The sequence below is a fragment of the Micromys minutus genome (genome assembly GCF_963924665.1).
Source record: "Micromys minutus genome assembly, chromosome: 21".
Lineage (NCBI taxonomy): Eukaryota > Metazoa > Chordata > Mammalia > Rodentia > Muridae > Micromys > Micromys minutus.
In genome coordinates, this window is record NC_137956.1 from 48,783,724 (window position 1) to 48,800,431 (window position 16,708).

General features: G+C 50.9%; 2 protein-coding genes across 4 annotated transcripts in view; one reads left to right on the top strand and one right to left on the bottom strand.

The window, feature by feature from the left end:
* Positions 1-5,397, top strand: part of WDR48 (WD repeat domain 48) — a 30,618-nt gene extending 25,221 nt beyond the window's left edge. Inside the window, exons 17-19 of the mRNA XM_080933985.1 lie at positions 1,653-1,729; positions 2,974-3,163; positions 3,661-5,397. Coding sequence (XP_080790111.1) covers positions 1,653-1,729; positions 2,974-3,163; positions 3,661-3,756 — 363 coding nt within the window. The 3' untranslated portion in view covers positions 3,757-5,397. The remainder of the gene's footprint in view (positions 1-1,652; positions 1,730-2,973; positions 3,164-3,660) is intronic.
* A 126-nt stretch (positions 5,398-5,523) lies between these two features.
* On the bottom strand, positions 5,524-16,573 carry GORASP1 (golgi reassembly stacking protein 1). Of its 3 annotated transcripts, none has more exons than XM_080933988.1 (9): positions 16,484-16,573; positions 12,159-12,239; positions 11,726-11,815; positions 9,074-9,160; positions 8,825-8,955; positions 8,385-8,598; positions 7,678-7,828; positions 7,157-7,309; positions 5,524-6,965 (listed from the first exon to the last, which is right to left on the bottom strand). In XM_080933988.1, exons 1-9 carry the CDS (start codon positions 16,541-16,543, stop codon positions 6,703-6,705), a joined length of 1,230 nt encoding a protein of 409 aa, XP_080790114.1. In that variant the 5' UTR covers positions 16,544-16,573; the 3' UTR covers positions 5,524-6,702. The 3 variants fall into 3 exon arrangements, with proteins under 3 accessions (XP_080790114.1, XP_080790113.1, XP_080790112.1); XM_080933987.1 differs by lacking the exon at positions 16,484-16,573 and adding an exon at positions 16,210-16,322 and having other exon boundaries at positions 11,612-11,815; XM_080933986.1 differs by having other exon boundaries at positions 5,526-6,965; positions 11,612-11,815.
* Between the last annotated feature and the right edge of the window lie 135 nt (positions 16,574-16,708).

The following is a 16,708-nucleotide window of genomic DNA, read 5'->3' on the forward strand; positions in this document are numbered from 1 at the left end:
GTCCTGTATGTGTCTTTGTGCACCCTTTAGATGAACTACACATGAAATGGCTGGGTCAGAGGGTGTGCACATTGTGAATTTGTATAGATAATGCCGAGTTGCCCTTTCACAAAGGCGGGTTACACTGAAGCAGCAGTATGAGTACCCGATTGTCACAGCCACAGCAGCACTGGACACTGAGCTGTGCGATGACCTCAGTGTGGGCGCTTCTCTGTTCATGGTGAGGTTAGGGCCTTCTCACACTGACTGTCTCTGCTGTGACCTGCCTGTTTGTGCCCTTTGCCATGTCTCTAACTGGGTCATCGTCTTACTCGCAGGTGATCTTTCATTGCCAATTAACCTGACTCCTCTGTGCCTTCATTAAACTTTTACTTTAGTCAAGGTGAAAACTTAAGTTTTGTATAATCAAATTGAGTTTTTATGGCTCTGAGTTCCATGTTTTGTTAGATATCTCCCAATTCAGAGTATCCTTTATGTAAGCTCTCGGACTTTATCGTTTTCTTACCTGCCTCTTTACTGTTACTCATTCTTCTGTTTGCTATGAGGTGACATCCTAACTTTTCCCAGAGAACTATGCCGTGTGCCAGTGAAGTTTATAGGAGTCTGACCTGTCTACTAATTTGAAATGCTACACTGTCTGTGGTGCACTAAATTCCTACAGACAGTCTGTTTCTAGACTTCGTGTCCTCCTGACTATTTGTATATTCCTAAAGCCATATGAAAAGGAATTTAATCTCTTGAAACTTTAAAAAATTTGTTTTCTATCCCAGATACACCCCAAGGACTTAGAGCCAGTGTGACACCTGTTGGGTATTCCTGTGGCCTTGCCTGCCCAGGCTCCCATAAACCACTGCTTCTTTTGAGTATAGAACTCAGCCTGGGTGCATTAGTAGTGACCCTGTGACATGGGCTATGCTCCAAGAAAAGCTGGCTGGATCATCTCAGCCGTCATTTGAGAATGGGGATTATTTTCACAGGAGACCCCCCCTCTGTCAGAGGGAAGACAAATGGTAGGAGGGCCTGACCGCCTCTCCACTGGATGATGGGCCCACAGGCACCCAAGTGTCTGCTCAAAAGTGAATGTTCTGGGGGCTTCCTCAGAACACTTAAACTTCTGTTGGGGCCTTTAGTCATCAGGACTGATTGATATTTTGATTGGAGCTTTAAAAATTTAGGTTTGGGGCTAGAGAGATGACTCCGTGGTTAAGAGCACTGACTGCTCTTCCAGAGGTTCTGAGTTCAATTCCCAGCAACCACATGGTGGCTCACAACCATCTGTAATGGGATCCGATGCCCTCTTCTGGTGTCTGAAAATAGCTACGGTGTACTTACATATAATAAATAAATTAAAAAAAAAAAAAATTCAGGTTTGTTTTCCTATCATGCCTTGAACGGTAATTTCAGAAGAGCCATGCCACTAGTTTTGACACTAATACTACATATAATTTGTCATCTATTTTTATTGTAAACTAAACATCATACTTACTGAGAAATTTTTAAGGTATACTTCTATTGATAACTTATTATAAGTTTCATTAAAAGTCATTTTATTGTAAAAATGGTTATTTATAAATTATGTTTTCCTGTTGACAGCATTTTTGTTTTATCAGCTAACAGAAACTATTATACCTCTTAAACTTTTAATATTTCAGAAAAATATGCCCAAATTCAACAAAATTCCTTTCTACCTCCAACCTCATGCATCTTCAGGAGCAAAAACTTTAAAAAAGTAAGTAACTGTTGTGTTTCCTTACTCTGGTCACACGGATGCCTCCGCCCTTTGGCCCGCTTTATAATAGGGGAGGCAGGTGCTAGGTTGGAGGCTGATTGCTATGGCTTTTGTCTCCTAATTGCTGGCACACATCTTTTAAATCTCAGCACTTGGAGACAAGAGACAGAGACACCAGCCTGGGCAATAAAGTGAGTTCCAGGCCAGCCAAGACTACATAGCAAGACCAAGTAGCCATGTGTAGTGGCACACACCGTAATCCAGTTCTTACAAGGTGACTAGAGGAGTCTGTAAACCAAGCAGTTCCATTGAGGATGGTACCTGTGTGTAGAGGCTGCTTTTACGCTTAGGAGAGGATGAGAATGGAGCTGACCAGCTCTGAACAGAGCCCTTCTAGAAGGACAAGGAATCGCACCTGAACACACATGGATGGGTGCAATACCCAAAGACAGACTCCCAGACAAGAGCTTGCTCAGGATACCAGAAATGGTATGAAGATGCATGCTCCCACATAGGATGGTGTGAAAAGATACAGCGAGTCAGGGGCTTCATGAGTCGGAATTTTTGTGCCAGGTTACAGCATGCAGTGACCACTGGAAACTCCTGATATAGATAGACATGGCTCCAAGAGAAGCTTACAGCGGAGAACTTGGAGTCTGAACTGTGATCAGTATGTATGGCTAGTGAGTGAAATCAACAAGGCTATTAAAGTGTCACAGGGATTCCCAACCTCACACAGAGGCCAAGTTCTGCTGTCCCAGCAAACACTTGTGACCTCTGTGAGACTGACAGTGTTCCACCCACACCTCTGCCCGCCCCGCCTCCTCCACATGCTCGCTCTGGATCTCTGGAGCAGGCGTAGACTCCACTCCAAGGTCCTGGTGTGGGCTTGGAGGTCAGGGACTTGTGTAGTGCTGGGTTGGTGCTCTGGAGCAAGCTGTGGGTGTTTGTTGTCTCCTGATGAAGGCACAGCTAGGAGATAACACTGAGCCCTTGGTTGTTAATTGGTGGCTTTGCCCAGACTTGAGGAGAGGACTTGGAGGCATATCATGCAAGTGGCTGTTATGTGAGCATGAGCCCTCAAAGGAACCAGAGGAACTCTCCTGACACCTCTCAAATGAATTGAGGCAGTGACTGAAAACATGTATTGATTTCAGATGTCTGTGCGACATTTATCTTGAGATGTTGACACAAATGAAAAATAATAAAAGATTTTTCATGATGCCAAAACATGTCTTTTTTAGAGATAGACTCTCTGCCAGTGACATGCTGCAGGTCCGGAAGGTGATGGAGCACGTCTACGAGAAGATCATCAACCTGGATAACGAGTCCCAAACCACCAGCTCTTCTAATAATGAAAAACCAGAGCAGGAGAAGGAGGAGGATATCGCTGTGTTGGCAGAGGAGAAAATTGAACTTCTGTGCCAGGACCAGGTGAGTGGACCTGAAGAGCCGAGGTGCCCATAAAGTCACAGACGGTGTCTCAGCAGTCTCAAGCTGGTGGCCTCCAAGGCGTCTGCTTTTCGAGGCTCTAAAGAACTGTCTCTTGGAAAGGTTCTTCAGCTCCTCTTTACCTGAGGGAGGCACTCGGAAAGAGGTCAGATTTCCAGATGCCCACAGTAGGGCTGTGTCGGGTAAAAAGGCAAAGTCGTCTTGACTTGCAGGGTGGTATCTGTCACAATAAAGACCTTGGAGTGGAGGTGGGTGGAGAAGAGATGAATTACAACCAAGACAAGTGCCCTGTCATCAGGCAGGGCTGAGCTGGTGCTGCTGATGAGCAGCAGAGGTGCACATTTCAGATTCCGTGTGTGGAAACAAAAACCAGGCTCCTGGGCACAGTGGGGAGCGAGCTGGGCCTCCTGGCAGTCTCTGGCTAAGGACGTCTTTAGCTTTAGTGATGCTGACATTCTCAATGCACTTTGGCTATTCAGGTTTTGGACCCAAATATGGACCTTCGGACAGTAAAGCACTTCATATGGAAGAGTGGTGGGGACCTCACCCTCCATTACCGTCAGAAGTCCACGTGAAGGGTGGGCCCATGCTCCTGGGTTCTTCACCAACCACCTTCCTCTGTGGCCCCAAGAGTAGTCCTAGGAAGCCCACACGTCCTACAGGAACAAGACCTCCAAGCGGCCAGTTTGGTGACGTGATGGAGATGTAATATAGAAACCAGGCTCCATGCATAGATTAAGGTGTCCCCAAGGACTCAAGAGTGCAAGGACAGTAAAGCCCCTGGCACTGTCCTGGGAGATGTACAGAGAATCTACAGCAGGCCAGTGCAGACTTCGCTGACTCCTTTTGACGGACCCACCTTTGTCTCTTAGCACTTAGAGAACATCAGCGGGGCCACATCAGTCGCCATGTTTCAGTTTCAAACCCACAAGCTCTGCAGCTTTTCCAAGTACATTCCACTCATGCAGTACCCATGAAGGCTTTTTCCACAATTGTCATTACAAAAAAATTAAGTTTTCACCATATAAGAGTTATTTTTAATGGAAATCACTGTTGCACAATTCAAGAGCCAGCCCATTTCCTAAGAAATGACCATGTTTGGGCTACTTTTGAAATGCCACATCTCAGCTATGCTCTTGTAGGAAGACCTTCCGCAACTCCAGGGCTAGAGCGCAGCACTTGGACCCAAGGGCTCTAACAGCCTGTGTTGCGCAGCACTGCCCCATAGCGCCCGGCTGTGTGACGGTCCTCACAGGCAAAGCCAGCGCTCTGGGTGAGCAGCATGACGACTGTCGGGACTTAGACCACGCTGAAGTCTGTCTCAAAGTTTGTTGCTAGAGTAAAAAGATCTCACAGTGAGTTGGCTTGATATTTATATTGTGGTCCATGTTTGTTTTTCCAGTTTTATACACGGGCTTTTGTTACGCCTTCATCCAGGTCTTTCCGCTGTCTTCTAACAGTCAAAACCTTTCATAGACTCACTTGGATCTTGTACAGAATATTAACTTATTGGGGATAAACACTTCAACTTTTGGCAAAAAATACTTTGGATTCTTCCCTTGGTCATTTACATCCAGACAGATGAATGGCCCAGCCATGAAACTGCAGGTGAACCTTTGAGCACAGCGGAAGCACACGTGCCTTGGGAGGGCAGCTTACTCCGTCCAGCTGCCCCTGCCTTGTGTGTGGTCTGTTCCCACAGGAGCAAGGGGAAGGGGCCTGGGAAAGGAAGGTTTTTTTTCTCTTCTCTACATCTTCACAGGTTCTGCTGGGGACAGCTGAGGGGCCCAAATCTATCCCTTACAAATTGAGGCACTAATCCCGTACAACTGCAGAGCAGGGTCCCCTCACTGCTAACTGTGGAACACACATGCCATAGCTTCCACACCCTCAAGTGAGCAAGTACATTTTCCGGGTGTTAAACCATTCTTGCTCCCCAGAGCAGCCAGCTTCTTTTTTTACAGAAGTCCTTTATATCTGTGTTGGACACAACTGTGCACTTTTGGTGCATATTTTTTAGTGGTAGCTGTAATCTCAAAGCAAGGGGTGGGGTGGTGGTGTTTGCAGGAGGGGCCTCTGCAGTAAGCATAGGTTTTGCTGGTTGGCTCGCGGGCACAGTTCTGATCCACAGGCAGTTGTGCCCCTGTGGAGAGTTTACCCCCAGCATGGTTGTACTTTTTCCCCCTATAGTCAAAAATCAGTTTCCAGAAAATTGGACAGTCTGCAATGCCAAAAGGGTCAGAGTCTGTATTTCAAGTTGTATAGAATAAAGCTTTAGTTACAAATATTTCAGTGTGCTGGACATGTTTATTTTTTCATTTGTCACTTTCCCCCACAGCAGATAACAGGGAAAGAAACATCTGGGGGTTCACTTGAAACAGCATTAGCATCCATCTTACCCCATTTACAGGATCCTGAGTGTAACCTTCCAATGAGGGAAGCTGGGGGGTCAGAATGCCTAACCACAGAGCTAAATTGAGCTGGCCCCATAGCAGCCCTGTGGTAACTATGTTGTATAGCCACAGGCCTCTCAGTGGCTCTGGAGACCTCACAGGTCTGGCTATAAATATATTCCTAGTGTTTGGGGTTGTGCTTGCCCATCCAGGACCTGGCCCACTGTACTATTTGGCCTGTGCTTCGTAGAACAGAGTCCTTAGCTTAATAGCCTAAATGCCTTGAACAGACAGTTACATGGTCTGTGGATGGTGAGACAGAGTCTGGAAAACAAGACCAGCGGCAGCCGACCGTGATTAGCAAGGACACAGGACTGGAGCTACAGAAGACATGCCTGGTACCATCTGTAGCAAGGCAGCAGCACAGATGTCTTTTTGGAGCCTGAGCCCCTAAAGGCACCTTCCCCTTAACACTGAGGACAGATGGGAGGGGCCTTTGTCCATTCTCCTCTGGCTCTCCTGGGGAAGAAGTCAGGACAACAGGGCTAGGTAGAGGGGTTTTGATGGTAAGCACAGTTTGACTTGTTTACCATCAGCCAGCCATACCTTGTGTACTCAGAGCCTGTTAATCTGCGTGTGCAGACTGAAAGGAGATCACAGGACACTAGAACTGAACTGGATGCTCTTACACCTCTCCCTGGGGCTAGTGTGCAGCTATCAGAGGTAGGTCCCTCTGGAGGACCTAGAATTTCCCAACCTAGGAACAGTGGCCAAGTATACTACCGCTCTCATCCAGTGTAAGAATTAGAGTGAGAAAGGGCTTTGGGATCTGGAGTGCTCAGTACCAGCATGGCTGCTTGTAGACACAGCCTCTCTTGTCCCCTCACCCCATCTTCACATGGAGATTGTGATCAGGCCTGCTGCCTCTCCCTTCCCTTGAGGCCTCAATGCTACTCTGAGAGTCTAGATTTCGTTTCCTGCCTCTACAGAAGCTGGATGTTGCTCCAGTGTTCCGTTCCTTTCAATCCAGGATCTCGTGTATGTACCCGAGCAAAGCCCATGCCTCACTTGGAGGCTGCAGCCTAGAGCTACACAGTTAAGCAACACCAAACGTCACCAGGGGCATTCTCACAGCCCCGGCTCTGGATCTGGGGTGGCCTGGACTTGGCTGGCTCGCCCCTCGGTTTCTGCACTGCAGTCCAGGCTGGCTGTGTCTGCTGGCTCCTCAGTCTGTGCCTCCAGCAGCTCTGCAGACAGCCCTTCCTCAGGCGAGACTGCAGACGTGAGGCCATCAGGCAGAGTCAGCTGGGGCAGGTGGTCCGCCTGGGCCTGGGAGCCCGGACTGTCTGGGAAGGAGATCTCAAACTCTGACCCTGACCACGTAGCTTCACCTGAAAGATAAGGTGAAGCTGAGGAGACCCACCCTCAGTGATTGATTACCCCTGCAGCCCAGGCTTTGGTGGAGAGTTAGAGGTCAATTGTGAATCCCTTGACACAGCCAACCTCTAACCCACCTGAGGAGCTCAGGGCAGACCTCCCCAAACACAGGAATCCTCAGATTGTGTCACTGAAGGTCACTTACCACCCCGCTCATGAGAACTGCTGCTGGAACCAATGTCCTCTGGTCCTGAGGCTGAAACAGCTGTGGAGGTCAGGGCTGTGGCAGATGACAGGCTGGGGCACACACTTGTATTGCTGCTGTCCAGGAGGGACATGCCTGACACATCCAGGAAGCCTGGAGAGGAAAAGCAAACCCAGTTCTTTGCTTGCATGAAACCCCAGCTACTGGGAATGTGGAAGCCTATCTTCCCCTCAGCCCCACAGATACCCTCCCTCTCATCCTGCGGAGGCTGCGACCACCTGATGCAATGTCCCTGAGGGACATAAGGAACCCAGAGCTGAACATCATGGGGTAACACCATGGCATTGGGCCCAGATCCTGCTTTGCCTCTATTTGCCAAGTCACTCAGAGTGGGCCTTCTCTACCCTGGACTGGACTGACAGGTTAGCAGGTCCTGAGGAAAGCTGGGACTGCTGTGCAAGCCCAGCTGTGAGCCTGAAGCCCCCATTAGCATCAGGGCTCTTCCAGGACCTGCCCCATACCTGGGTCCATAACCCGCTGCACTGGTGGTGGAGGCTGAAGCGGGATCTCCATGGAGTGTAGGCATCCCCCACAGTCAACAGCACCATGGCTAGGACTCCCAGGCCCAAGGAGCTGTCCCTCCATAAAGCTACCAGACACCTGTGGTAGTGCCTAGAAAGGTACCAGGAAAGGAGAAACTGCAGGTTAGGCCAGTGCCTAGAAATACCCAGTACAAAGACCTCTCTTCACCCTTGCACGGCAAGTATTACCCTTCCTCCCTGTGGGTAATGGGAGGTCAGCCGGATCCTCTCTACAAAGACACACCAGGGAAGCTTTCTAGCACTTCTTGAGGGGGTTCCCTGGTACCCCGGTCCTCTGAACCTCCCTTCAATCCAGGTGCAAATGAGGACCAAGCAGCACACCATGTCCAGTCCTGGCCTGACTGCCTCCTACCTCACTTCGGCACAAGGTTCTGCCCGTTTCTAGGTTACCGTTTCCCGCTCACATATGACCACCTGTGCCTTACCTCCACTCGAGAACAACTGAGCCAAAAGCATGTTTTACCCAAGCAGAGCCTCTCCGCTCCTACATGACAGAAGCAGATGGGCCACCTCAAGTCCAGGACCTCACAGGCTCAGTGTTTCTCGGGTCCCTAGAGAGCCCACAGGTGGCAGACGCAATGCCCCAGACTCCTCTCTCCCATGGCCCAACAGGTGCTCCCACATACCTCCGTGTAGTCACTCTGCCTGGAACCCAACTCTGGGCCAGAAGAGTCCTGAGGGATGGGCCAGAGTGGTGGGGTACCAAGAGGAAAGGCATTATTAAGTTGTGGGGTCTTAGCTGGAGTGCCAGGTGATGAGGCACCTGGTGGCTTCTTGTTCTGGCTGGAGGGCTGCGTTGGGATCCGGTGCAGGTACCCGTAACCAATGCCACACCCCAGACTGTGGAAGGCCAGATGTGTTCAATCAGGGCAGTCCACACCTCAGCCCTCCCCACCTACATCACCCCCACCCACAACCCACAACAGTGACTGAACAAGGATCCTGGACAAGGATGAGCCTCAGGGCTCTTGGGTCCGGGCTGATTCCTCCAAGGGATTTGAGAAGCCCATGCCCGCTGGGTCAGCCCACCCACCTAGCCCTGTATCCCTTTGACCCCAGTTAGTACCTGCCCTCTCCACCCCAGGCTGCATTGGGAGTCACAGTCACCTCCCGGCAGGAGTCGGACTCAGAGTTATACACCATCAGCTTCAGGGGCTTCCCCTCATGGGACTCAATGAGGGTAAAGAAGTCTTCCGACTAGGAGAAACACAGTGTCGGAGGGGTGTTCCCAGCCTTGAGACACATGCACAACACATCTGCCCACAGCCCTTCAGGGGGCCCGGAAACAGGCGCACCAACACCATGGGTTCTTTACCTCCTGGAGAATCTGGTCAGAGCCAACTACGTAGTCTGTGTAAGGGCACAGGCCGGCCAAGGCAGCGGGTGAAGAGGGCTCCACGTCCTGAGGTGAGGATGATAAACTAAGACTCATGCTAAGCAGAGAGAATAGGCTTCTCTAGGGAGGAAGACACTTGTCCTCTATTGTGCAGCAGGGTGTAGAGCAAGACTTCTTCACAGGGCACAAGTTTCTTCCCTCCCCCAAGTTACAGCCTGGTGAGCAGAGAGAGCAGCTGCACACAGTCCAGAGTCTACCCCCTAGGCTGCACTGCCCCACTGGCCTTAGGCCTGTGCCGGGAAAATGTTACTGAACCTCTCTAGATCCCAGCACTCAGAGTGGGGCAGGGGGCGGGGGCTAGAGGGAAGGGCAGAGGCAAGTGGATCTTTGAATTTGGGGCTGGCCGGATCTACACAGACAGTACCAGGTCAGCCAAAGCTATATAGTGAAATCCTACTTCAAAAACCTTAGAGAAGACCATCTCCCTGCCAAGACAATTTTGGCAGAGTGAAGTGTAAACCTTAGACCCTGTGTTCGGGTCCCCAGCAGCCATGAAAACGCCAGGACAGCAGCATTCAGCAGGAGGCAAACTAAGCGACACCATCTCAAAACTACAGTGCAGAGAGAGGACACCAGGGTTAACACCTGGCCACCACACTTGCACATACATGAAGTTGGGGGTTGAGGGCGGATCAAGTTAGCTCCACAGGTAAAGGGACTTGCCGAAAGGCCTGGCAACCTGAGTTCACCTGCCTTGCTGCCTGTGCACAGGTGCGCCCCTGACAGACTGGCACTGCGAAGGGGAGAGCTGAGCAGAAGGTTCCCTCATTTCTCCCCAGAAAGCTCTGTTGGAGCAGGGGTGTCCTATGGCCGAGGGCAGCCAAGGACAGCTACTAATACAATCCAAAACCCAAAGTCTTAAACTACTAAAGCCATGATGAGGAGCCTTGGGGGAGGCTCAATCAACTGAGTGTTCGACTCTGAGTTCAAGCTCTGGAACCCAGGCGGTGTGTACCTGTGGCTGGCTAGGGAGGGGGAGCGGGGCAGCTCGCAGGGCCTCACTGTCAGGCATAAAGTCGAATTGCTGAGCTCAGGCCAAAGTGAGACTGTTCCAAAGAAGCTGAACAAGATTCCCAGCAATGACACCCAAAGATATCTTGGCTTCCGCACGCACACACAACATGAGCATGGGTCCACTGGGAGCACACATACTTTATTTTAAAGGACTGACTACCATGATTGCTTAAGGCATGAGTAATGTCAATCAGACCCGAGTTCAGTCCCTAAGAACCCACACAGTGGAAGGACTGTTTCCTCTGACCTGCATATGTGCCAGGGCACAGGTGCACCCGCACAAAACAAATGTCCCGTTGTAAATAAAAACAGAGCACAGACTCTGAGGTGTGTGGCTCTGTAGCATAAGCTTCATAGATGACGACACCATACTTACTACACCACCACACGAGGCAAATAGAGACATACTCGTAAAACCCACAAGTCCAGAACCCCTGGAACATGTGACCTAAAACAAGTAGCCACCCCAAGCCAGAAGCTGGACAACCCTGTTGCAACCACACTGCTCTTGTGTGCTCCGGAGTCGTCCTTGTCAGCCCTTTGTGCGCAGGCACACCTTTGCATGCAGACCGCAAAGATCCTACAAAGGCAGCTAGAACCCCAACTAGCAAACCTTCCAGCAGGGGCACCCTCCCTCCACCGAACCAGGAGACTGAGCATCGAAGAGCTCCGGTGTGCCGCCGATATCCACAGTGTCATCTGTGCATGTGTGTCTGAGACCTAACGCTAACATCTGGGGCAGCTCAGATTCGACTGTGTACCTGTTACGTAGCTACAGGCCAGAGAAACTACCATGTCATCTTCATCCCGCAAGCAGCACTAAACACTGCAGCAGGCTTCTGGCGCTTCATGCTGGCCCACCCTTCAGATAAGGGACAAAGCCATGGGGACTGCACAGGCAGCTTGGAGGTCTAGCACCGGCTGCTCTGGCAGGAGACCCTAGTTCGATCGCCAGAACCCACACGGCAGCTCACAACCATCTGCAACCCCAGTCCCAGAGGACCCAAGGCCCTCTTGTAGCCTCCAGGGGCACTGCACACATGTCCACAGACATATATGCAGATAAAAATGCCCGTATACACAGAGGAATAGAATCTAAGAGAAAAACTACGGTATGGAGTGAAGAACAATGAAGACTGCCAGGTGTGCTGGGACACACTTTTAATCCCAGCACTCAGGAGACAGAAGTTACTGAGTCTCTGCAGATTCCTGCCCAGTCTGGCTGCACAGTGAATTCCAGGCTAGTCAGGGTGACAAAGTGAGACCCTGTCCCAAAACAACAACGTGAAACAAGTATGCCAAGGTCAAACAGCTAACAACAGCACTGATGTGCTGTCCTCTGAGAACAGCACTGCCCTCTGGTCCCTGCCCCACCCATCACCCTGGTCACCCGGCTCCTGCTTGTCCCCAGCCCGCCACGCCATCCGCCCTGCCAGGACTCACCAGCACGTGCCACACATGCTCACTGGCCCTGCGGAAGCTGCAGAAGCGCACGCTGGCTCCCAGCAGGCCCTGGCCGCCCCACATGTTGCTGGGCACCACCTCCACCTCGCGCACCTTCATGGTCTTCATGTTGAATACCTCCAGCTTCACCGGCTTCTCCACATTGGCCTTCAACAGTGCCTTCAGCGTGTCGTTCTCCTTGTTCTGCGGGGACAGGGAGGAGCTGGCTCCATCTGAGACCACTGGGCCAGAACCCTTGGACGCGTCAGGGCCTGAGAGGCATCGAGGGCCCAGCATGAGGGCAAGGTAGGCCCAGCTTCTCAGGCTAGGTTTGGGACTGCAGCCACCACGGCCACCATCCATTTCATACACCCCAAGCTTTGGTCCCCGAGCTTTCCAAAACACTAACAAAGCAAGCATGTCCTAAGGCCTCATATGTCTTGAAAGGCAGCCTTCTTAGGCCTGGTGGCCCTGGTCCATCCAGGAAGGAAAAAAGGCAGAAGCAAATAGGGGCAGCCTGTGGGAACGGGGCAGCGGGGAGCCTCACCAGCCTCGAGTGTCCAATGGTGATGATGAAGTCGAAGTAGGGCTCCAGGCCCGCCTGCTGGGCCGGCGAGTTCTCCTGCACCTGTTACAGGGCAGAGGCCAGTCCCGGCCAAGACATGATTTACACAGGCTCTAGGAGCCCAGGCCTCCTCCCCCCTCCCCACATTCCCCTCCTTCCGGCGGCCGAGAACCAGTGCAAAGGACTCACCTCTGCACAGACTGCTCTGCTCACCCACCTCCCCGCTCACCTCCTTCCCAGACACAAGTTTCCTCTGGGGAAAGGACTTTTCCTGATTGTGATGCACAAAACGCTTCCAGAATGGACTCAAACAGCCCTGGGAGTAAGGGGCACCTGGGGAATACTACCCACCTGCCCCAAAACTGGACTGAAGTTACTAGGAGGTTAGAGGGACTGGGCAGGAAAGCTCAGACATGCAGGAGAAATGCAGCCAGGGGAGGGACTGCAAAAGGCAGCCTGGGGCCAGATCCTAAAGAGCCTAGCCCCTGAGTGGCTGCCTAGCTCCAGTCACGCAGGCAGGGAGAGCCTGCACTGAAGGAGAGCAGATCCCAGGGTCAGGACCGGCCTCTACATGCGCTCAGCTGCACCCAGCCACAGTCCGGATGGGTGCTCCCTGCCCTCTCAATTACTAACTTACCACTAGCTCCAAAGTAAAAGTACAGCCAGCCCCCCCATCACAAGCTGTACCTGGAACACATCTCCAACCCCTACCTACAGTGCCTTGTTCAAACAGGCAACCTTTTCCCCCAGGTCCTGAACTCCAGAGATGCACCTAGGCCTTTGGCGCAAGCCTTTTGCTATGAACAGTTGATGACTTTTTGGGCCAGGCATCGACAGGGAACAGGACACAGGTTGTCCCCAAGCTGAAGAACTCTTCAGGAGCCTGAAGAGAACCAAGTGTTGCAGTTGCCTCTAGTTCAAGGCCAGTTTGCGCTGGCATAAAAACTCCCAGACAGCAGCAGCGACTGAGTGAGTCCTCCTGAGTGGCACCTACTAGAGCTGCCACAGCCTCTAGCAAAAGTGAGCCCACGGTAGGGGCTAGCCCAGCCCCAGGGCAAGCTGTTCCTGGCCTGTGTGGGAACTCCAAGTCCTGCTCCATCCCTCTAGGGGCCCTGCTTCAGAGCCTCTGAGACCTGCCCTCTGTTCTTCTAGAAGCGATTCTAAACCTTCCTGCTGTGACCCTTTAACACAGTTCCTTGTATTGTGCTGACCCCAACCATAAAACTGTGTTGCTGCTTCATAACTAGTTTTGCTACTGTTGTGAATCATAAATGTAAATATCTGTGTTTTCCTCTTGCAGGATACTTAACACACTGTGAATCACGAGGTTGTTATTTACTGGAAAACCTGCTTTTAGTTGTGGTGTGACTCAGCCTTAACACACACCTTCAATCCAAGAGCTTTCTGCTTGAATATTGTAAACAGGACTTAAATACAGTCAACCACAGGTCAAGAGGTGGAATAAGCAACCAGTTTACATGAAGTGGATATTAAGATTATTAAGGAAAAAAAGAAAAACAGAGAGAGCAAGAGGGAGTCAGGAGGATGGGTAGACACACACAGGAAGTAGAAGGGTCTTTCGATTTGAAGGAGGATTTTGGAAGACTGTGAGAGAGAACATGGCTGCTGGACCTAAGCTGAGGAGGAAGGTCAGCTGGGTACTTGCTCTGCCTTTCTGAACTAGCAGAGTTTCACCCCAGCATCTGGCTACCAAGTTTGCAACGGTAAAATCGAACAATTAAGATTTTGTTTTAAAAAAAATTCTGATGGTTTTAGGCAACCCCTGCGAAAGGATCATTCAAATCCAGGTTCTATTGACCTCCATACATACGTGACATTTCACACATGCATAAAAGTGTGTGTGTGTGTGTGTGTGTGTGTGTGTGTGTGTGTAGCCTGTCATTCCTCCACTTACAGTCTCTCAAGAGGCTGGACTCCTCTTGGAGAGAACCTGGGTTCAGTTCCCAGCACCCACGGGTGGCTCACAGCTATCCATGACTCCAATTCCAGGGGACCTAACTCCCTAAGACCTCTGTAGGCACCAGGCACATGCATATATGCTGGCAAACATTCTTAAACATAAAAACAAAGAAATCTAAAACAACAACAAAACCCTCCACAGTTCCATATAATAAATACTAAATAAAATGCCAAGTTTCAGGACCTGGGGAAGGAGCTCTGTGGCATTATTATTATTTTTCTTTTAGAAGATTTATTTATTTCATGTGTGTAAGTACACTGTAGCTGTCTTCAGACACACCAGAAGAGGGCATCGGATCCCATTACAGATGGTCGTGGGCCACCATGTGGTTGCTGGGAATTGAACTCAGGACCTCTGGAAGAGCAGTCAGTGCTCTAACCACTGAGCCATCTGTCCAGCCCTGTGGCATTATTGTATAGTTGAGATTTATGTGGTGTGCTAGTGTGTGCAGATGCCTGGAGTAGGGTATGCCTACACAAGTCAGAAGAGGTCTCTGATCCTCTGGAACTGGAGTTACAGGCAGATGTGAACAACCCGATGTCATAAGCTCTGCGCACACATGTGCGAACGTAATACCAGGAACTAAACCTGGGCTGCCTTAACTGCTGAGCCATCCCTTCAGCTCACGTTTGCTTTTGAGATAAGAGACTTGATGTATGGGCTGGAGACATGGCTCAGCGGTTGAGAGCACTGACTGCTCTTCCAGAGGTCCTGAGTTCAAATCCCAGCAACCACATGGTGGCTCACAACCATCTGTAATGAGATCTGATGCCCTCTTCTGGTGTATCTGAGGACAGTGACAGTGTACTCAAATATGATAAATAAATATTAAGAAGAAAAACAGAAACTTGATGTATAACATAAACTGACCTCAAACTTGGAGTCCTCCTGCCTTTACCTCTAAATACTGGTATTCCACATGTGAGCCACCACACCCTATTCCACATAGCTCTTTATGGCCTTCCTTCTCTCCAGTTGGGCTTTCAAAGACTTCGTCTACCATGTTATCTCTAGTGCCCAAGCTCTGCCTGCCTTAGAGTATGTGGTCAAACCCATGTCTATAGCTAGGTGTACTGGTGCACATTGTAACCCTGGTACTGGGGAAGAAGAGGCAGGAGGATGAGGAGTTAAAGGCCCTCCTTGGCTATATAAGATCCTATATCAAAACAAACAACACAGCGGGGCTGGAAATATGGGTCAGCAGTTAAAAGAGCCTATTGCTCTGTCAAACAACCAGGGTTCAGTTCCCAGCATGCAAGTGTGGCAGCCCCCAAATGCCTGTAACTCCAACTCAAAGGGATCTGAAACCTCTGGTTCATATACTCATGTGCACAAACAAAAACAACACACACACACACACTGAAAACACATCTCCATATCGGGTTCTCATCCTCCGACCTGATCAAGCTGTTCCCCTTCGGCAAGCCCCTCTTGTCTTGACTCCCTCCAGCATCCCCACCATCTCACTTTCCACAGGCCTTGTGCAAAGATCCTCAACTCCTGTCTCTCCACGAACTTGCTTTAAAACACCCCTGACTGGATACAATCCAGTGTCTAATCTTGTCACTTCTGGTCTGTGAAGCCGATGTGGCTCTCCAGCTAGGAGAGCCTTTGACATAGACCAGAGAGGCACAGAACAGAGCTGGCAATCCAGCTCAGCCCGGCATCACCTGAGTCGGACTCAGGAGGCAGACACAGATGGATTTCTGTAGGTTCCAGGCCACTCAGGATTATATAATGGTACTACCGCAAAAAAATAAATTAAATTAAATTTTTTTAATTTAAATTTAAGAGAGGCCGAGAAAGAGCAGCTGAGAGTTTGCGAACAGCTTGAGCTAAGTACTAAGATCCTGTCTGAAGGAATGAAGGCAGGCAGGCTGACCCAACAGCCAGACAACCTGATAAACCTGCCCGCCTCCACACAGCTCGGCATCTACCTGCTTTTCAGGGGGGCAAATGGGAGAGCTGAGTTCAAAGACCTTCCTATTCCCAACTCCATATCGCTCTCTTTACCAACCAGACTATACTTCCCAGAAGCCTGTTCGCTCGTACCTCCCAGCAAAGTGACACGTAGGGCCTCATCCAAGTCTCGGGGTGTTTCACTCTGGAGTCCCAGTGCCCACCCTGGCTCCAGTCATTCTGGCCATCTCACCCCTCTGCAGCAGCCTTCCCAAAGTCCACGAGCTCCCCCAGCCCCTTTCGATGCACCTTACAGAAGGAGCCTCGGATCTTGGACGCGCTGGGCCTCGCAAGGCATGCAGGGAGATCACTGCAGGCCTCGGGGCTCTGCTACCCTCCCTGGTAACCGCCCGCCGCCCCGGCTCACCCCGTGCAGGTGGAAGCCCTCGCCGCCCGCCGGCTGCTCGCTGCTTGCCCCTAGCCCCATGGCCGCCCTCTCCCTCCGCTGCGTGGCCTGGTCACGTGGCGCCAGGCCACGCCCTTCCGGATGTCAGAGTTCTTAGCAACAGGCCGAGTGCCAGGTTGCCAAGGACGCGCGCGCCTTGGACTTCCGGCTGCGAACTGGGCTGCGAATTGGGCGGCCAGAGCTGGG